Raw genomic sequence first — 23,406 nt, forward strand, 5'->3', positions numbered from 1 at the left:
ACAGGCGTGGTTCGGAGAAAACACGACCGATCGTATGCCTTCTGCGCGGTAGTGGGAGGTGATAGAACCGCCCAGTTGTGCCTTAGGCCACGCCCATGTGTTTCGGGAATTTTTAAACAGCTTTGCAAAGAATATTTTCATGAAATGCTTGGTGAATATTTATAATTACTTTTAAAAAAAAAAACTTGGAAAACTTATAAAGATCGTTCACCAAGGAGAAAAATTAAGTAAAATTAGTTGAGAAATTAATTAAAAAATGAAATAAAAATTTGTTCTAAAAATACGATCCCATAAGATTCTTATAATATTTCATCCAGATATCAGTTTGTACTACTTTACAGAAACAGAAGGTTTTTACAGAAACCGGTAGGAGATAGAACGCCGAAGGGGGGAGAAAGGCGTGGTCAGACCAATGGCATAGCTTCTGTACAGCGGTGGGAGGTCCTTGTCCCGCTCAGTTGTTCCTCTAGCCGCGTCCTCGTATTCCAGTTCACTCTATAGAGAGAATGTTCGTAGAACAGTTGTTTAAGAGATGAAATAAATAATCCCAATTGTTTCTAGGGTACTTTAAGTGCTCCTGTGCCTCCACTGCGTCTCCGATTCTATCTCCGTAACGATATCGTGCCGGTAGTTTAAATCGTATAATTCTCTCGTTTTGCCAACCTGTCCTCCGAATTATCGGACTTTTTATGCTTGTCTTCGCGGCACGGAAATTGCGTGCCCTCCACGAAATGCACCCGCTGTCCTAGCTCCGGCGTGATTCCGAGCAACCTACAATGCACACGAGAATCACCGAGATATGGTGGTATACGGTCAGTCAGAGGGCTGGCTGCCCTCGGGGAACGGGGCACACACGTTTCCACGATCGGAGTTCGCTTTTTCAATCGGCCCCCAGCCTTTCACGAGTGGGCGGCAAGGACACTTTTCGAGAGATTGATGAGTGTTTATGGAGACTGGGAATCGTACAGAGCGGAATCATATATGTTGCGGAAACGTCCTGCGGCCAGGCAGACTCTGTCGCTGCCGATGGAAAGAGATACGTCATGTTGTATTACTGTTTGCTCTTTCGACGTTGATCAAAGCGAGATTCTTTAATTGCGATCTTCCAGAGGAGCGATCAAAAATTTTCAACTAGTTAGGGTAGTCGAGCCGGTTACTGCGGGGTGATCAATCGCTGTGCCTATTACTTGTTTTTCGAGCATGATTAACTTTAATAGGCAAAGTAAAAGGTTGAAACCTTTGGTATTCAGAAAGAGACAAAACAAATAAAAGAATAGAAATATTTTTTTATTCGGTAATAAGCACAATAAAACTTTAAAAAAACAATTTCGTTATTAAAAAAATTAACAAAATAAAATAATAACAATTCTTCAGCGAAAAACAAGTAAAATAAAGGAATACTTAAAATGTAATATGTTTAATCCAATAAGTAATTATGTCCCAAAATGACCAAAGTTGCATACGATGCAACAATAAAGCGTTTCCTAAAGTGTAAATTCTCAATTTTCTTACAAATGGTTAATCTTATAGATTACTTTATAACTTCGCAGATTAAGACAAAATTCTTCTATGACGTGAGAATGAAGGTGAGATATGTATTTTGCAAACATGCACAAAACATATATAAATAAAAATCAGCCGGCTAATTGTCACGGACAACACAGTTTTTATACTTCCTACGGTAGTTTTTCACACTATATGGATATGCAGGAAATAATTATCTCGATAAAAAGGAAGGATAGGTGACACATGATGATTAACACTTTGACTGGCACAGAAATGATAAATTGCATAACATCTATTGCAGCATCAACGTTCTTTCGTTTAGTGTAAAAAATTAGCGAACAAATTATTTTTCATGATATTTTTCGTGATGTGGCATTCAAAGTGTCATACAGGCAGTGCAATGCACGAACTATCGACAAGAAGCATAGAAAATTTCAATGCGAAAATGATAATGAAAACATCGTGTTTTTAAACTCAACATCTTTCTCCACAAGATTAGCATTTACTACCGACTTTAACATGGCTGAACCATCAACTATAAGTGTCAATCGGTTGTCAAGGCAAAGATGAAAGTTGTCCGTTCACAACCAAAACAAAAATTGGTAAGAGCGAAACAGGGCCGGCGGCAGGGAAATGAAACAACGAACAGTAGAGATTTATTTCGTGGAACCAATCGCGGTTACAAGCGAGGAATGGGACAAGCGGACGCAATGAAAATTTAAACGGGATCGAACAGTATCCGGAGTGAAACCGGGTGAAATGGAGTCCACCGTAAATCCGATTAGATGCAAGATGCGTCCCAGCTTTACTCGGGACCCGTTGTTTTTATTTTAGCCGGCGGCAAACAGCGCCGACCGATCGGTTCCGAATTGAATCATCGCGATCCACGATGAATATGCGAAACGTTGGTCAACCGCGCGTGAAAATCGCCAGTAGGGTTTCGTCGAGAACAGATAATTCGCCGAGGAACCGAGGCACTGGTTTGCAACTGGAGAAAGATGTTACTTCGTGTCTGCGGATGAAAAAGTTCGTTATTGCAACACGTGGTTCGCATTTATTCGTGCGAATTTCCCAATTATTTGTGAGTGGAACAAGCGGGATACATGACTGTCGACGCATAGAGAAAGAGAAGAGAATTTTAGGTGCAAAGGGGTTTTCTAGTCTGGTGTGTTTCGTGATTTATACGCTGCCGCGGCTGGATTTTCTGCATTTACAAGAAGAATTAGTGGGTGAAATTTAAAACAGCGGGAACACTGAAAAGAATTTCAAAATATGGATATGTTATTTGCAGAAACATTGATTTCTTCAATTTTTATCGACACGGAATACATTGACTCACTTACATAAAATCGCAGACGAATGCGAAAAACAATTCTGCTTGGAATCGTCAAATAAACGGCTATAAATCGAAATATTATACGAGTTGCCTGACTGCATGCGAGCAAATGATTAATACGATACTGCCTTTGTTTCTTTCGAAAATATTTTGCAAGTGGGCTTGTAAGAAGACACTTTAGACCGGAATACGCGTATCGGCAGCTTGCTCTGGAATCGATTAACTATGCTGATGAAACGAAGATACAGGATAGCAGGTATCAGTTTGGAGAACATGCAGCATCAACACAGGACGATACGGAAAACAATGAGTCGGCGGAGTAAGTTAATGGGAAGCCTCCGGTTATGAGAGCTCATTGATCCGTCGATGAATCGCGGTGTCGGTTAAAGAATGTGTGCCCCCTCCCTCGAAGTGCTTAAAACAGTGGAAAAAGAAGCGTAAATGGGGAACACAGAATGCACGGCTCTGGCCAGTGTTACGCATTGATCGAATGAATTTTTATTTGAGTAAAAATAACAAGCAAATAGATAATCATCATTCAGTGATTTACTATTCGAGTGAATCTATGTATAAACGTATCTAGTATTTGCTATAACTTGCCGATGTTTTTACTGACAAGAAGAACATTACTATACTGTGCAAGAAACGTAAAAAAAGTAACATATTTCAAGGAATTAACTGAATTTTCTATACAATTAACATTATTCTATACAAGTACTAATAGTTATGGTTTTATTTTTACGACGTTATCATTACATCTCGTTCTTCATTTTATATATCATCTTCTTCCGATCGTATGTACAAGCGGCCACGATATTATAAATTATACATATTGCAAGTAACAGACATAAAAATGTTTCAAATTATTTATCATTTTGTAGTCTTAAATATGCACAGAATATGCACGCTATTCTTTTATTCATCAATTTTAAATAATTAATACATTCAATTAACTTCTTATCCATGAACAACGCTAAATTATTCGTGAATAGCAAATAACCGAACTTATTCATTCCTTTCAATAAAATTTGCCCAACACTGGCTCTGGCTCGGAGGAACGGCACGGGACAAAAACACAAGATACGCGTTACTGTACAAGGATAACACGCGCAAAAAGCTCTACTTATATTACACAAAAATCCTGTGACGAACCGTTCGTTTCTGTTCCGTTCGAAGCTCGCTGGATTTTGCAGCGACGCGCAGCACACGGTAAAAAGTTCTCCGACCTTGTCGCCTGCCACGGTATGCACGTTTCAGAACGTTTTCTAGCCGGACTGCAGATTCAGGTCCGTTCTTCCCGATGTTGAGAACAAGCGTAGAACGCGTACAAAAATTCACAGTCCAGTTGCCGCGAGTAATTTAACACGCGCGATGTACTACACTACACGATACAATTGCTGCTTTACATCGGATTTACGAATTGACGCGTTTGTCGAGCAATTAATCGATTCGACACTGCAGTCAATTTGCAGGAAATCTGACGATTGTAGATCTCGGATCGGTAACAAAGTGAACACATTCGACGGATCATTATTGTTCCTCGATTACCAATGAGCACCGTGGCAGCCAATAAGTTAAACCGACCCTCGTGCACGGTTCTTCGTCGCGGAATCATCGATATTAATTCACATGTAACCTGTGCAAATTAATCAGCATGCAACACGTACGAATGAATTCGCGGAACGAATAAATTCCGAACAGGTCCGGCCATATATCGAGCGTCAACTCCGTTCCAGTTTACGCATCGGAACGCTGAAAAACAGACCGCCGAACTTTTGCGCGAGGGTCGCCGTTAATTGAATAAAAAGAGTAGAAGCTCTATAATGAAACGCGCGGCGCGAGTAATTTTTTAACAGGTGTGCGCGTCGCCGGAGCTCGACCCAACGTCGACGGCTGAACAACCATCGAACGTTCCGAAACGAAGAGTTGGTCATTAAAGCGAGCATCGTCGAGTTCGCAAGCGTGCGTGGCCGTCATTAATTAAACGCTACGAGAGGCCGAATAACTCAAAATGTGTCGACGATACGTCGCTGGAATACTGCTCGCTCGCAGCTCTAAAAATAGAAAGTGTAAAAGAGTCAGAGATAGGTGGAAAAATGGATTGGACAGAGGGGGCGAGAGAGACGTGTATGGGAAAATGTGGAGAGGAGGAGAGAGTAGGAAAAAAAATTGCTGCAGCACGATGAATTGAACATGAGGACGGGCACAACCGGGCGAAATAAAATTCGCGGGTGCGTTGCTCGTGTACATTGTGGAGGCGTGTTAATAAAATCCTGTTGCCGTATTTACATCCTGAGGAATCAGGTCGCGTCGCAGCGTGTCCTATAATTACGGAAATTGACTAAGGCTCGCGCACGCGCCATAGAAAAACCCCTCCCCGTTCGAAAAACCATCGGAACAGGAATTTAATTAAGCGATAAAAGACGAACGCGTAATTTTGCTCTTGAATGTCCCGCGGAGTTAAGACGAACGAAAGTGGACTGCGGATCTTCGTGCTAAATACAAATTCTCTGCGTTAATTCCAAGCAGAGGTGGACAACATTATTGTTCGGATGACGGATAAAAATGAAAGAGTAACGAATCAAATTCTATTCGTCACTATCGAATAACGATTTATTCGAATAAAATTTTATTTTAATAAAAAATTATGCGAATAATTTATGACGAATAAATGATACTTGTTATTTCTACAAAATGTTCGACTAAAAATAATTAATTCGGAAATTTATCTTAGATAAATATTTATTCAAAACAATTTCACTAATGATCAATTCTGATTCCAAACAGATAAGCACATCGATACTGTTAGATTCAATTAACATGTTCTTTGTTCATTAAAAGGCAACGTTGTATTTCGTAAAATCTGAACGAAGAAATCGTTATGGAACCGTCAGAAATTTCAATAAATTCTTTATGTAACGATCGGTTGCAGAAAACGTATTAATTTATTTAATATTTTCAAATATATCGTGCCGCAATTATCATAGTAACAACCAGACTGAACTGTAATAACAAGAGTGCATTTACAAATGAATATTCCTTGAGTACAATACGGCAGATTGCATACATTTGTGGAAAAAATTATTTTTGTACCAACTTCAACGAATTAGAATGATGAAATAAAGAAATAGATGTCCATATAGTTCCTACATCTTGTAATTATCGAAGATTATTTTGATTTTGCATAAAAATCCACAGATTATTATCTATTTAAATCAAGATAGTGAAATCGAATGCTAAATTGCAAAACCAAGCCGTAAGAAGAGAACAAGATTTCTTTGCGCAATGCATCGTTCCCGAGCCAATCGAATTTCGTCATCTGAACTTATTATTAGACTGCGGATTTTATACATTTATGACCGAAATGAACAGCTCAAATATAAAACTGCAAAGACCTTAACAAAATTTCAGACTATTGTCACATAATTTTCAATTTATTACTAGGACTTTGACAATTTTTATTTCGCATAAAAATCCGCAGAGTACTTATTATACATGCTAAACAAATTATACCAGATAGAACAACCTCTCCAGGCTCCGAAGTTCCTTTCTACCCCAGAGAGTCTGATTTCCCAAATTCAAGAGGAAACGGGTCATAAAACATTCGTGAGAGGTGATGGTTAGCATGGAACCGTCGGATCCATCCCATTTTTATTTCAGTCAGGCGACAATTAGCCCGCGAACCGTAAGAATTATGATATTAGCAAGGGGAACGGCTCGCGAGGACGCCGGTGCTTCGACCTCCGACCTTTCTCAGTGTATCCATCGGAAGAGACGCATTAATTCCATTATGAATGGAGGTCAAGGAAGACTCGTTTCGGGGCTGAGCACGGGGGAAAAGAGAACGACGAGGGAGGAACGAGACGGAAAGAATGAGAAGAGAGACGAGCACACACTGCGGGGACAGCGAGGGACAAACTTCTAATGGAATTTAATCCCGCGAGAAAGCGAAACGACGGCGCCGCAACGCGAAAGTTAAACAGAGACGAAGAGACAGGGCTATCGGTGGATAAGTCGCACGGGAAACCTATTTCTTGCGGTGTTCCTGCGTGCCGAGTGGCTCCGCCGAGAGGCGAAAATCTTTTAATGAATGGACCGAAGAGCAATCCCCGAAGAGGAATCGCTCTGGTCGAGTCGAACCTCGGTTAAGCGAAACGAATCCCCCCCGTTACTGCGCTTCCCGACCCTTCCCGATTATTTTCGCTTCGGCGGGTTGCGTACCCTTATCCGATTAGTAGTCGTTACCACTGGTGATTAGACCTCGTCTTTATGCAAATGGAGATTGCTGTAGATTGGGCTACGGAGCTTGGAATTAAACGACAATTTGCTTCGTCCGCTGAGACTTCACTAGGAAGCAGTAAATACGAAACTTGTTAACAGATTCTTAGAGTTTCAATGATCCACTTTTGTCCTTCGTTCGGTTATTGGTTTGCTCGTCTTCAGAGGCTATGTTAAAATTGGCAGAATTTATTTAAAACAAGAATTCAATTAAGTATTGTTGGAATTTATTTAAAGAATTGATTTCAATTGGGAATTAAATCGTGAATCGTTGAAATTTATTTAAAGAATTCATTTAAAGCCCAAATTAAATTCAGAACCATTAGAGTTTATTTCAAGAATTTACTTAAAAGAATCATTTATCCTCTCCGATATAAAATTAGAATTATCTCCGAATGTTCACTCAACCCCATAAAATATTCTCACAAACTTAAAATCCTTTCTTTATTTAAGTACAAACCCTTATCTATTTTGATCTTCGCGTCTAATCATATACTCGATCTCCAGAGACCTTAACCAAGATCACCTTGGCAATAAATATTACAGAAGTTAATTTTGAGTTATTCAGAAATTCATACGAATATTCGTAGATTATTTTTGCTCAACTTGGTACAGAATTATGAAATGTATACCGTAATTCAAGTTGTAGTAAAATATTAATACAAATTTATGTAATAATTACTAGCCTGTAATCGTATATACCCATTTACCTAGAAGAATAAAAATGATAAAATTAGGGAAACAATTCAGAGTAGTTTCACGGAGCTCATAAGTTTTCCTAATAATTTAATCATATATTCCATGATTTTAGGAACGAAGAGGGAAGCGCAACAATTTCATAGGAAATGTATTATTGTGACGTGTTTGCAGGGACAGCGCTAATCAGACTTCGGCACCACGGGCAAGTGGAACGGATACAATTCGATCGCGCCAATTACAGGGGAAAACGGTTCGCGAAAGAAAGAAGGCGGCGTGAACCGTGAACCGTGAACCGGAAGAGTTCGAAACCGTGAATGGCGGAATACCGATAAAGCGCGAGGAAGAGGCTGACTCCGGATAAAGGAACGGGGAGAACAGAGACTTCTGTTTGACTCTGAATGCGAACGCTCGGCTAAGGAATCAGTTTCACCCGGCAGGATCACAATGAGGAGGGCGTAAAATAAGACGCAAGGGACGAGCGAGTAAACTGGACTGAAAGCCCGATCAAAAAGCTGCGACCCATTTAGGGACTCGGCGCTGGGAGCTTTTGTGTACCCGCGTCTATTCCTCGGTATTTGCGCCGCGTGTCTGCCGGACTTCATCCGACTCTTCGTTAGGCAATGTCACCGGGAGAAAAGAAAGGAGAAAGGCTCCTCTGTCTTTCCTAAATGGAGGACGCTGCGACGCGACGGTACGGAGGTGTGACCCTTTTGCTTTGTGGACGAGAGAAAAGAATGGACAGTCGATGGTCCAACTGCTTAGCTTTAACTGACGGAGGTCTTGGTGCGAAAGACATTGAAATACAGATCAACCATTTGCCAGGACGATTAGGAGCAGACATTTGAAATCGTCATGAGTTGAAATCATTTTGGGGTTGCTGCTCTGCTTGTATTTAGCAGTAGAATCATAAAGGTGCATTTGTAAAAGAATACTGGATATATTTATTCATTCGGAATCACTTTTTAATAATACTCATACATACTTTATTAATCATGATACTATTGTTTTTAATTTAATGCTCGATTGTTCTAGTATCATCGGATTGTTAAAAGTTGAAGTCTATGCAATTGCAATGAATTTCAATGTTTCTCGTTTGTAAAATATTCTAGGTTGAACGTCTGAGCTCGATAAATTATAAAACTCATTTCCTCTTGTAGTATAAACGTGAAAATTAAACTAAATCAACTAAATTGAAATCTAATTTAGGTCTTAAAAAAAAGCAAGCAATGAAGATATCTCCATCGTAATTACAATAAAAAATAACGAATCATTGATTTGATCTAGAAAGACACCGATGAAAGGATAAATAGTGACAACATGAAGATCTATTGGTTTTTGGTTCAGTAGGAATCTGTTAATTGATTCAAATATCATCGTCACTGATTTCTGCATGCGTGCGCAAGCTGATTCATTCGTTGATAATTTATTGTTCATTAATCAAACGATCATATAAATGTTAATGATCAGGTAATTATTCTTGCCTAAAGAATCAGGCTCGTTGCATCAGCTTCGCGTATCGCGTATTTACAAATGAATTTACAGAAATCAGACGATACATATAGAAATCTGCTTCGTGTATTGCTGATATTAATGAGCTCGAATCGGACCTCTATCGATTTCCATTAAAACTGTCGCTTTGTTCTCTACTTTCGGAGGGATGCGTTATATAATTACAAATTAATAGATTATAGATTTGTGAATGGATCTGTCGACAACGGGGTTTAATCAAGTTGTAGCACGTTTTTGTTTCGAAATTACGAATTCACGTAATTGCCGGCACGTTGTTAGTTTAAATACGGATGAGATATTGTAATAATCATTATTTTTAATAATAAATTACATGGTGAAGCAGCTTATCAAGATCGCTAGCAAGAAAAATCGTTAAAAACATTCAGTATCCAGAAATAAATAATTTATCGATGAAACATTCGCAATTTTATCGAATCGCAGCGTCTATAATATATTAATTATTGTTTCATAACAAATTAGATCAGACTAGTAAGTTATTCGAATATTCTGATAGAATACTTCACATGTTTCATTATGGCCTATAGAAAAATTAACTTTACGAAATATGTTGAAGATTGATAAATCAAATTATACATTTCAAAAATGAATATACATAAAAAAAGAACTGCCATTCGAGTGTTGACGAAACTTTGCCATTCTAAGCTAACACGAACCGTACTAAGCAAGACAACAATGCAAAATAGACCGGTATGCATTGCGACACCTAATCGCGAACGTTTCGAGACGCGCTAGTAAAGCTAGCTGCTATCGTGAAATCTAACTTCTGAGAAAGCAATCTGCGAGTGGGCGAGGGGATCCTCGAAGATCTGGACCGCTCTTTGCTCGAGCACGTTTTAAAGTGGACTTATGCAACCGCATGATCCAAAGACGGATACCAGATCGCGTTATTAACGTCGCAGGCGATATGTCAATTATCGTCGCTTAATAAACAGTGGTGTTGGATCGCGTTCCACGGTTACATCAGCGATACTCCCTTTTAATCTACGGTTTCCGGCACGGAATCCTTCATAGTACTCGTTCCAGCAGCTCGAACCCAAGAAGGATCGGGGCTCAGTTCAACCAAGAAACTTTCCTTCGCACGATACCGAGAATTTCCGGCATTCGTTTCGTAAAAGTTCAACCGGACGATAATGTAGAAATCGGCGCCGCCGAGTTCTCGCGCCGCTCCACGGCTAATTAACCTAATAATAAAGTTGCGCCGGAAAAACAGGCGAGTCGAAACCCGAGAACTATCCCTGAAATTCAAGCGATTACGCCCGGCCGATAAGTTTCCCAGCTCGCGAGTACCGCTAATATAATAATTGCTTTGAGCAAATACGCGATCAACTAATTGCAGCAGATCGGAACGAACAACGCCACCGGTAATAAACATGAGTCAACAAGCTCGATAGCATCTTCGACCGACAATGATTCCTATCGACGCATATTTTCTCGGAATTCTATATTTGGACAAGCAAAATTGCTTCGATGAACCTTGGAGAAGAATAACACGTGAAGAGTTTTGTGGAATTTCGAATTCCAATTTTCCAAATCCAATTATTGGAATCCAATTTGATTTTATCACGATCTTATGATAATCGAGTGTATGTTTATTCCAATCTGAGAATTTATTCCACTTAAGGTAAAAGTATCTATTATAAAATGCTTCTCAGGAGATACAAGACTATCATCGTTTCTATTGGAACTTAAAAGTCTTATCGTTAAATACTTACATTAACGTAATGACTTTGAAATATTTATCTAATGTGAAAACAAAATAATACGATTAAAATAGTAAAATACGAGCTTGTACTTAAAATAGAACACCGTACCGTTCTCGTTATCGTGGAACGAGAACCTCTCCCTCAACAAAAGAGCATATTCGTACAAATTCTTAATTACAAAAACTGACTTGAAGCCTCTACTCAGTGTAAAATATGATTTTTTATTATTAATTTAAATGAATTATTAATTTTCTTTTTCATTCTTTCACATGTGTCAATAAGAAACGTGTACGCTGTAAAATGTATAACGTTAGCGTTCTAAATTTAATCTACACTATGAAATTGCATCCTTTCATTTTTAATCATTTTTGGATCTCGAGCTTTTCCTGTAGCACCTTTCTTTCTCCTTCCTTCAACTGTTTTTTCTTCGAAACATTTTCCTCTTTTATTCTTTGCTGCCCCGACGGTGTTTCATGGCAGGTATTTTTTCCTCACGCGGATTACTTTGCAAAACTACGTTATTTTGTGAATAGAAGTGTCCTTGCGTTAAATATTAAGTACAAACGCTATTAATGATCGTTAGTATACATAACCCGAAGGTCCGCAGTGTGCTAACAACTAGTTACACTGTCCCCTTTCGTCAGAGTGCGGCAAAAGCAACCACGCGATTTCAATTAGCAGTCAGTTCTGTTCTGGATTGTTTGGTCGATGGAGTTTCGTCGATCAAAGAGGAAAAACTTTGGGAAATCGCGGGAATGGAGACCGCCGAAACTGTCGAATGCCGTCGCCGCAACGATTTCAGTCCTTTCTGTGCGTTACAAAATCGCCAAACGTAGTGATTTCGAATTTAATTTCGCAAAACCAAAAAGTATGTACAAGCAAGAAGTCGCGTAAATAATTCGCTATATTTCTTGACTAAGTGGAAAGGAAAGTATTGACCTCGGTACTTTTTAATTTCAGTCTACATTCTCTATTTCCCAAATTAACCGCATTCTGCTTGCCCGGCAAAAATACTCTTGAAAAGAGCTAACGAAAAATACGTAAGAGTTTCTGCAACGGAATTCATTTGTTCCTGAATAGCTCGGAAGGCAAACCGCTTAGCAAATTTTACAGTGCAAACACTCTTTGAAAACTTTTTAGTCACTCTGTTGAATCGGAGTAGCAGGTTGTCCAACAGTGGACAGACTTTGTTTTATTCTTGGCAACTACGTAAAAGCGGAGGAAAGGTGGAACACCTAACTCTCATAAAATATGCAATTACACAGGAATTTTAAATGAGAGCGAGTAATATGTTTATTGCATTTTCACTGCAGGGAATATTCTGGTTATTTTTAAACAACAAATTCGCATACTGTTTCACAAGATGCGATTTACCACGATGGTAGAATTAATATCCAATAGGTACGTTGATTTAATCGATACAATTCATTTGATGAAAATTTATTGAAATTTAATAATGGCATAAGTATTAAAATTAAGTGGGAGACGAATAAAGTAATTACTTCTGCTTTATTTGGAATAACTAGTAACATTGTGTAAGCAAATAAAGTATATGATTCAGGTTGAATGTGTTCAAACGTAAATAAAATATTAAAATATGAAATAATAATAATAATAAGAAATAAAACTAAGTAATATTCAAAAATATCTTTAATGATAAATTAGGGTACAAATGTTGTTAACTAGTATTTATGTAATAATAGCCGTATTTGATTATTACATTTTATTCAGTGTAAAACAGGTAGGAACAAAAATAGCAATAGATGCTGAAGAAATAACTATTGTAATTTTAATCTTCCAAATTGTGTTGGATTTTCTTTACTGCAACGTCTCGCTGCGCTGGCGCAACGCAAGGTAGGAGAAACTAACCAAGATAATGAAGTGGTCACCATGAGCCTGCGCTAATGAATTTTTCGCGTATTGTTTTCATTTCTTATTCCCTTTTATGACCGCGCCGTGGAATGGAATACGTCGCCGAAGCCGACTCATCAGATTTCGAGCACAACTGTTCTAATTTCAGCGCGTGAAAGTTTCAGAAGCAACCGCGAGACTCCATTAGAATTATCATACGCTTTCCATAATTCCGCCGGCTTGTAAATTCGAGTACATTAAATCCCGTCGCCGCTACGCGAATCCGCGAATCAAGAAAGTGGAGCAAACCTCGGCTACCTTGATCTCTATTTGTCATCTTTCCTGAGACTCTTTCCGTCTTTTAAGCATCGAATGATTCCTAACAAAGACAACGTTGGATTCTAGGAAAGCTGAAAAACAACTCCCGAACCATCGGGCATGCACGCAACGACTTGCTATTCAAATTCGTAGCTCAAAGGGAAAGCCTCAAGTAAATCGTTCAAATAAGAATGATTTTCAGCTACTTTTCTATAATTTTCTATAACATTGACAAATAAATTATATTAAATTGTCAGCTATTATTTTGTTTTAAACGTTTATGTATACGTATGGTTGAATTTATACACGTATTTATGTATGAATTTATAATCAACTTATACAATTTTAATGGCATGCAGGCCAGCTATATATTTAGAGGATAATTTAATGACAGCATCAAAATTTCTATCGTATGAACTTGTTGGCAAATCTTATTCCCTTCTTCTTTTGACAAACACGATTTGTTTTCGATGTTAAAGAAGCGGTCATATACATATTTAGCAGATTCTGCTTGAAAACTTCATCACGTCTAATCTAACATTATACGGCAATTAATTTTGCTACGCTTAAAAACAGAATTCTGTTTTTAAGGTTAAATCGTCTGAACTGTGATCCACGAAGGCTTCGAAGAAACAAGAACCAGTCTCGAAGAGATTTTAATAAGATTCGCGTTCCTAGAATTCATTAGTATGGCGTACGGTTTCGGTAAACCGTGGAACCTGTTTTTAAAATGTGAAATCTTCGCCAAACATTTATTGTCGCCATAATTGCGCGCGTATTTTCTTGGAAGACTGGCCTAGTACAAGGTAGCATAGCACTGAAAGCAAACTGAAGTCGTCATTTGGAAAAATCGTTCATCAGATTTGCTATTATAATCATGAAATCTAGATTCAATCAGAAGGATGCCAATATTTTTAAGGTCCTTTCGATGTTTAGTATCATCGAAAAAAAAAACTTATACTCGATTCGTTAGTTTCTATGTCACGTGCAACCATCTTAGAAACAAATGAACGCAAAAGTATTCAAGTTTTTAGAACAAGATAGGCTCAATCGTTTTACGATCCTTTTTTTAATTTAATTTATTTGTGTTTTATAATAGCGGGTATACGGGTGCGAGTGTATAATAACAATAATAGTAACCATGACGATGGTAGTCACAGTAAGATAAGTGACATTAAGATAAGACAAGTTTCGTTTTGACGAAATTATGGCAATTTTAGTAGCAATAATTTTGACAAGATTTAGAATCTATCGAGATTAAGAATTTAATAGAATATTTATCATTTTTTCCAGATGGTTTATTTTTTTTCTCACATATTAATTAATAATATTTTCAAACATATCCTATTCATCTTTAAGAAGTCATTCTCTTTTACAACAGGTGAACTTAAGAGTTTCCCATCAACATTAAACATACCAACCAATAAAATTATCTCGTAATACTGACAAGATCCAATTTATTTAGATCCGTACAATTTTTATTATTGTAGTCGCTCCAATAATGTGATTTATTTGATCAATTCTGATAAAAGTGTTTTTATCATTTTTCTAATTGTCAAATGAAAATTGCGTCATTTGATCATGAGGCGTTCAGTGTTAAACATTATATTACCTTCGATGTGTAATTACTTAACATGCCAAACGGTTTATACTCATTAATTACTAAATAAATAAGCAAATAAATTCTGGATCGAGTTCGGAAATCCGGTGTTTAAGAATTGAATGCGGATGCTTACTCGATGAACGCAAAGTTAAATTGAATGAAACTCCGTCCGGAATTTCCATAAATTCGGAGGATCCATGACGAGCGCCGACGATATTCAAATCGTCGACGACGCGCTTTGTAAATTGACTCCTGACAATTCATGGAAATTTATACGGTCCTGGCCGTTCCCGCTCCACATTCTGGAATGCTCGCGATTTTTTTTTTAAGAAGGCGACGTTGCCCCGAGCTCGTAAAATATCGTCGGAGAAAACCGGTACCCGCAGTAAATTCTCCACGTCTAGTTATCGTTGTTATTGTTGTAGAACGCGTTGACTCGATGCTAGCGGAATTTCGTGCGGAGTGCCAACCACTTTTCTCGAGTGAACTTCTGTCGTTGAGAATCATGCGGATCCGTACCTATTCGCATTTTTTTCTGGTGTGAGTACGAATTCGCGAACTTTAACGCCAACAAATTCCGTGAAATTTCCAAACCCGCGGCAACGCTCTCGAGGACTGTATTATCGTTCGAAACATGAACGTTAATCAATTGAATTAAATGTTAATCAGAACGTCCAGCGATGGTGCGGCAAGTTTGATCAACCCTCGAACCCTAATTTAATCTAAACGATGCTTGTAACAAGTCTGTGCTTTACTCGGCAATTCTACAGAACATATTTTTAAAGATAATTTTACAGACTTAGTAAGATTTGCTGAAGTCCTTTAAGGAAAGTTCGCGGTGGTCGTTAAATTTCGCGAAGTTCTTAGCGCAATTCAATCATTAAGAACAATCCTCTTTATTCTTTAATAACAAGATGGCTTCTTCGAGAGCGTTTCACCTGTCCTTCGACCTGAAGTTTCGCGAACTAACTCTGAATTTTTCACTCGATAACAACGTTTTCTACGAAACTTTTCATTTCTGTTCGTATATGAAAATCGTTAAACTTATCGCACTGTAGCTAAGATTTCACTGTAATGTCTTTACTCTTACATCAAAACAATCTGTTGAATTCCCATAAAGCAAACGGCATTCTGATTTGATTTTCTCTTGAATCGTTCGGCAAAATAGCGCCGTGAAATCCGATGTTTCTAATGCAACAGCCTAGCATTTCGCGAAAGGAAATTAAACGCAGGATGCGTGACAAGTGTCGTTTAACTTCAAGCAGCCAGACTGTGGGAGCGCAGCGAATTGGAACAACGATATAATTTCTGTCTTTATCTTGATCTCTGTCTTGGAAGCTACGCGAAACTTCGAATTTAACGGCGACTATGACAAAGATTCATGTCTCAAGAATTCTTCTTCAGGTTCACTAACGTTCGCACACATCGCCTTTACTATTGCGCAATAAATTGCTGGGCCCTCGATTATTCATGAGTATAAATCCATAATGTTATCAGCCGACGACGCAAGAAACACGATAGTACGCGTGGACACTGTCTTCGGAAATCATTTTTATCGCAACGTAGATTCTTTCCAATCAGAATTTTATTACACACGAAATACTATCTTTTCATTGTCGTCCTCAATGCATCTAACTCAGCACCGATCCTGTGCCATGCAAATAGCAATTAACAATTAAACTTGCAATTGTTTGTCGCAATTAACGATAAAAGTAGAAATCACTACTCTCAATACAAAGATACAATAAGGTAATAAATGTAATAAAGGCTGTATCTTTCCAATTCTGTTAAAAAATCAACAATTATGTTAATTGTTTCTTTCGATTAATTTAATCGTCGATTTTACAATGATTAATGTTTTTAACCGGTTAATTCGCTGACATTTCGACGATTAATAACTGCAATCATTTTAATTATGAGTAAAATTTTGAATCAATTATTTGATCAATCTCCTATTTACTTTCACAAAATAGAGAGGAAAGATTGACAAATTGAGTGTTTGGAAGATGAAACACGGAACTTAAAAATGACAAATAATACGTAAAATGCATAAAGAATACATCAAACATAACTTTGAGAGGAAGTTTAGAACTTTATGATAAATAGTATATGTATCTTTGAAATTGTGTTAAGAACGACAGAACGTAACAGCGGCTTAAGTAATAGATGAAGTCGAGAGAAACGACCGAGAGATGGTCGAGATGATTAATGTAAACTGATTAAACAATAATGATAAAACTCACTTGAAGCTCAACCCGTGGACCTTGACAACCTCTGGGGATTCCTCGCAGGAGAGACAACTCAACCATCGCAAACATTCGATGAACATTGTCGCGGTGAGACGATCGGCACGGTATCAAAACGCCTGGAGGCGCGACGGTAACGATAGCATATGCACTCTTTACACTTTCCTTTTCGATCAGTTTCCGAGCCGCAGTTTTACTGACGGCCCGACAGACACTGTTCACGATCTTGCCGATGGTATTATATCATCGGCGCGCCGCAGCATGCTTCACTTTTCAGATCGCCTTGCGAAACCGTCAGAATCGCCAGCAACTGCACGATGGGATTTCGGTGAAACTGTTTCTGGACACACCATTTCAATTTTCAGACGATGCACGACTTAGAAAAAACAACACTGATTATGCTTCTGGAAATAATAATCTAAATCCAGAATGAATAATATTATAAATTTAAACCGTCGATAATGTGGAATTTTTACTAGGAGTTTATGTTTCTAAAATTAAACATACTATTACTGATTAAATAGACGGTTTTAAATAATAGAATTCAGGTATAGATACGTGTTACTAAACCTCGTTATTTTCAATGTTCTTAAAATAGTTGTTTCAAATGCTACTTTAAAAGTCACTTACACCAGATAAGAGCTTTTATTCGTTTCACCTATTCTATTTATCTAATTTCATTAGACACTATTCATAGCTCCAAACAGTATTTCATCCGACACTGCATCACTTTCCACAAATCTTATTCAAATCCTTTCTCGAAGTTCTTCAGTTTTGGTAAAGTCTGAAAATGGTATTTTAAACATTCCTGTCAATCACTTCTATTCGCAAAAATTCAAATGATCCTAAGCTATAGCATTTTATCAATTTACATCACTTTATTACGTCATTCGTCAAATTTTACGAATTTATAACGAAGGACTGCGATTAGATGAATACACTTTTCAGGGATTCCACCGAGAATTGTTTAAGAAGTACGAGAAATATTGTTTCTAATAATTTTACGCTTGATAAATCGCGCACAAGCTTCGCGCATAAGGAACGCCATAGGCTTGTTCAACCATTTAATGGCAACTGAAGCATGAACAGTGAGAAGGTTACGTTTTCCAAACATTCACGAATTCTGTCGACTAGCCACGAAGGACAACCGAAGAAAGCCACGCTTTTTCAAGGTGCTCGCAGCAGACAAGTTTAAATTTGTTTGAAAACTGAAAGATAATATGATGATAGGACCCCGAATTGTTTGACACTTTGACGGCCGCGAAATTCTCACGTTGGCATGTTTTAAATAAACCGCACTTAAAAACGAAAGATATGCAAACAACTGCGATTGGTTAATAAGCTGATAATAACTCTAGGAATTTTTCTGAAAAAGTGAACACGTTACATGCCTTCTCCACAGACTGAACTGCATCTTACATATTATTTGCATTGCCTAAAAATATAAAACACTAAATAAAAAATTTGATTTTTTAAATTTTGTTACTTGTTTGATAGAATCCCCCTTTGAAATCCTAAAAATCCGCGTATGTTTGTTATCATAATCTGATTGTTAGTTTTGAAAATTTTAAACGATTTTTAAAAAGTGGATTCGTTTTCTAAACGAGTACTCGCATATGTTGCATAGATTACAGTAATTTTTTAAAGAATTCCAAATAGAAATTAAGAATATTGATACATTGCTCGCGAATTTGTTAAAATTGCCAAAGGGCGAAGTTTCTATTTGGCTATGTTTTTCTACGATTGATGCAGATTTGTATCTTGTATAAATTAATAATAACGACAACAATGTGTGTACGATTTAAACCGTCTCTTTCATCTTGGAATCAAGCGACTATTCACAGAACAAATGTAAGAACCTAACAGTAAGAGAAAGGTATTGCTTTAGCAGCGAAACAATTCGTCGGTTCGACTCGTTAACGATGGATCGATGAAGTTGCATTCTTTGCGCGACAATCCTTGTTTCCCACAATGCAGCTCAGTCTCCGTTTTGTTTGTGAATCCGTCGGTGAAATTACGCGGCCAACATAATTGCACGGGGATGCATAAAAGAAAGCGGTGGAAGCCGGCCGGTGTGCACAGCCTGAATGAAGCATTCATAAACGGTTGTTTGTCACGCGTGAATTAGCACGTCGCATATTGTACAACGCCGGGATTATGTGAACCGTGGTCGGCAATTACGCGCTTGCGACACTCGGACGCGAATTAATGCATCGGTTTCTTAACAGCCGATGGTCACCAGCGATAAAGTTGCAATTTCCTTGCCGTCATCCCTCTTCTGGGATACTACGCGATTCATCCGCGATGGCGTTGTAATTTGTTCCACAAAACAGAGAGAACGAAATTGTTACCGAAAAGTTTGGAAATTATTTGAATTTGAATTTGTACATTATAATTTTATAACAGGGGAAAATTGATCTCAAGGGTGTGAGAATAGAAACTTAGTCTTTTAAAATGTGCACAGGCACAATATTTTCAGATTTTTTTGCCTGATGTTACAAGAGTAAGTGTTTTTCATTTCGTGGAGTAGTTCATATCAAAACAGTGAATAGTGGTCGCAGAGATATATGTTTTATTCATGAAGGCAAATAGAAATGCGACAAATTGTGAAATTCCCCAGATTGAATTCAAACAGTCTAAACGATAGGAATTGTTAATTGCTGCGCACTCGACGAACGATTCGTTACTCTAAATCGCGTTATCGATTAACGTGACTTTTCCAGGAGTATTCCTTTCCTGTTAACTTCTTCAATGACGACTTTTACGACTGCTGAAAAGTGAATTTGCACTCAGGTTTCAATTATTTAGAACTGATATTCAATGATGTTTTACCGTGCTGTCATAATTTTTCAATAACTGTGCATTAAATTGTTCGAGATTTGCAATCGTTTCAGATTTAGTCAACAACCGATGACACAACAAATCAACATACTCTGGCCATTATAACATAAGGAAAACTTCGTACATCGTCGCAAAAGATGCCTGACATGTTTACCATCCGCTTCAGAACATTCCCCGCAGCTTTTCGCCTACTAGAAAATCGTAGTCCTTCGAAAATTCCACGGATCCCCACATTTCCGAAAGTTTCGGGACGCACGACTGCATATCTCGAGTTTTAATTACTGCGCAATTTCGAAACTATTCGCCCCTGTGTATCGTCGTATATTTCCCAATTTTTTCTCATTTTAAATACGATATACCGCACCCTTAATTACAGCTATCTACGTGAAATTAAAATAAAAATCTCGATCTCGATAAAATAAGCTAAAATTAAATTCTTCTGTTACTGTCTCTCTCGGATACGCTGCGACCCGGTAAAGAATTTTTAGGATCACGACCTCAACAGCATTAATAACACGTTCACAGTCTCGGATTCCAGTTATGTAGGTCGTGATAACGTTGACTGAAAAGGTCAGTCACGTCTGTTATAATTCAAAAGGATGATACCGGCAAGATTAACCTGAGAGCCATTTTCGGCCAGGTGAAAACGTCCACGGTCCACGAATCTTCATCTAAAATCAAATTCTTTATTATAAACCATAAGAGATAAGAACCCGCAGATATATATTTCTTTTCTTCGCGATTTCAATTTAATAGTTCTAATGCGACAATTTTTCTCATAAATGCGTAACATCCGCAGTGTCGTAACGGGGCGGCGGCAGCGTGCCAAACGTTACCAGTCTGTTAGATCATTCATGGTAGTTATACAAGTTTCAATGTCACAGCGATTAACACTACCAACAGCCAATGCAGTAAAGATTTCGTAAAATTCTAGCAGTATCCGTTGCTCAGAAAATAGCATAGAGAAAAGGATAGAAGCAATTTTCGCCAACCCATCCACGTTAACACCCTCGCAGAAGTAGGGTAAACGCGTTTCCTTTATCGGCAGAAACGAACCCTTTCTATTAGCCTCAATTTCAAGGAAACGAGAGACCTTAACAAAAAACGTTTAACTATATGTAAGTATAAAATATTTCACTGTAATACGATAGAACGTCGGAAATAATCAGTCTGTTGACCAAAATATAATGCAAGATTGGCATAGATTTTACGAAACGAAAATTGTTAATTACAATCATTAGTTTATAAGTTTAATTATCAATAGTTTTACTATGTTCTCAAAACGATAACTTTAGAAGCAGTTCTTACACAATACTAATCTAAATAATTTATAGATAAAATCGTAGTCGTTATCGATCAATTGACCTCCAATTCTAAAGTGACTATTACAAACCTGTCGATGCATAATCTGTTCGGCCACGGATTTCCACGATTTTATATCAGGAAGACCGAAGAAAAACTTAATTTAAATGTTACACGAGAGGAAAACAACACGTGTTTCTCTATAAATATCAGGGCTCGACAATCGGCGGCTGTGCGAACAGCGCCCCGTGAGTATCGCGCTCGATTAAACGGATTTAAAGAGGTGTCAATGGTACACCGTTGCAAACAGGTGTAATAATATTCGCAGCGCATCCTCGATACAACAGAAGCATTAATCGTCGGCGTTTCGCGTACGTTTCGCGACCGATCCTGCAGCTTTACTAAATACACTTCAAATTCTGTTCGCGGTACGGGCATGCCGCCGATATTACCGCCACCCGCCGGGTCTCGAATTCAATTATTCTGTAACTCCCCGGGGCCGGTCCGCATCAAATTTTTACGCGCCTGTTACGCTTCGGTTGCGCTTCGATTATTGCGCTTCGATTAATGGGCTTCGATTAATGCGCTTTAATTATTACGCTTTGATTACGCGCGGCTGAATTCGATCGCGCGACGCTATCGATAACCGGCGAGTGTTCTCAGCAAAGTCTAATTAGGTAGTTGTTTCCGAAACTCTTCGGCAACGCTGACTTTCTGTGCTCCAGAGTGCTGTTACCGGCGCCAAACCGCGGCTAGTATCGTTTGTTACGCTGCTAACAAGGTATGGAATAGAGTTAATCCGTTTTGTGGCGACTGCGGATCTGGTGCATTTATGACGGAAATTTCGAACGGTGAAAGGGTTGAATGTGTACTATTTTTCCTTTATTGAAATGGTTCAGCAATGAAATTTCTATAAACATGCAATGATAATCTTACATTTCGACTGAACAGACATGAAGTCTGCGTAAACCAGTTGTTACGCTGTTTTTAATGGAAACGGAAACGAAGCCACTTCGGATGAACTTCTTTTGTTCCGGTTTCATTGTAAATATTGAAATTAAGGAAATTATCTAGAGAATTAAATAGATCAAATTACATAAAACAATGAAAGAATGTATTTAAAGAATGTCAAAATCTATATTATTCTGCAGAAAATGGAATAAATGTCCCCGGAGCTTTTGTATTTTTTTCAACTAATGCAAACAATGTTCATTCAGCGTGCTAATCTCCTCTCTGGCAATAATAACGAAAATATCATTCTAGAATTGTTTGTTCACCAGCAAGCTCCAGTACTAAAGCGTTACAAAATAATACTTTGATTGGACGATCAACAGAAATAATAAATAGGACAGAGAAGTGGCAAAAGAAGTGTATCAATGCACAAACGATTCATTTACAACGGACCTGCGTTTTGCATGACGTAATAAAAGAGATAGAACGAAGTATAAAGCACAATTAAATTCCACATTATTCCAGCAGAACGTTCACGTGTTAAAATCATCGACAGAGGCGATTGAGAATTTTTTGAATTTCTCTCTTTGTGAATTATACTACGGAAAACGTTGCCCGGCACAAAGGCTAGCGATGAATGTATAATAAATGGAAAGATGCTGGAGCGTAATCGTTAATAGTAAACGTTATAATTGCGATCGATTTATTCTTCGAGGAGGATAACGAAAATGGCTGCTCGAGTAGCCGGAACAAAGCCGGTGAATTTTTTCACCGTAGATTCATTTTTCGTTTTTACAGTTCTGTGCGACTAGCGAGCATAAGGCGTGCTTTATTTTTCGTTCTGGAATTTAATCTAAACGAAATCGAATGAAAACATTCAGATCAACTTTCGAAAGAGTTAACTTTCGTACTAGAATGGAGTACCAAGAAAATATTCGGAAGTAAAAGTAGGATAGAGGACGGGGAGTTGGTCCAACCTCTTGGTTCAATCACTTTAAACATACTAACTTCTTAATTTGTTTTCCTTGCGTTTTTGTCTTACTTTCGAGACCACGTGGAACCGTAATCTGACTATTAAGAAGTTTATATAACGAGTCACCATCTAGAAAACCGATCAAGAAAACATTTCTTCCTTTCTGCTTCGAAAGATTCCAGGCTTCTTTGTAAAACATATTTTCAAAATTTCTTAAAACTAAACTGCTAACCATTATACAGTTTCCCGATGTCACACGCTGTTTTACC

General features: G+C 38.0%; 1 protein-coding gene across 1 annotated transcript in view; it reads right to left on the reverse strand.

Annotated features, from left to right (window-relative positions):
• Positions 1–404: 404 nt before the first annotated feature.
• LOC144478331 (uncharacterized) overlaps positions 405–23,406 on the reverse strand; it is a 48,165-nt gene continuing 25,163 nt past the window's right edge. Inside the window, exons 2-4 of the mRNA XM_078196123.1 lie at positions 17,068–17,410; positions 664–771; positions 405–495 (exon numbers count right to left, since the gene is read on the reverse strand). Of these exons, the coding sequence (XP_078052249.1) occupies positions 405–495; positions 664–771; positions 17,068–17,153 (285 nt within the window). The 5' untranslated portion in view covers positions 17,154–17,410. The remainder of the gene's footprint in view (positions 496–663; positions 772–17,067; positions 17,411–23,406) is intronic.

The sequence above is a fragment of the Augochlora pura genome, chromosome 2 (assembly GCF_028453695.1).
Source record: "Augochlora pura isolate Apur16 chromosome 2, APUR_v2.2.1, whole genome shotgun sequence".
NCBI classification, from domain to species: domain Eukaryota; kingdom Metazoa; phylum Arthropoda; class Insecta; order Hymenoptera; family Halictidae; genus Augochlora; species Augochlora pura.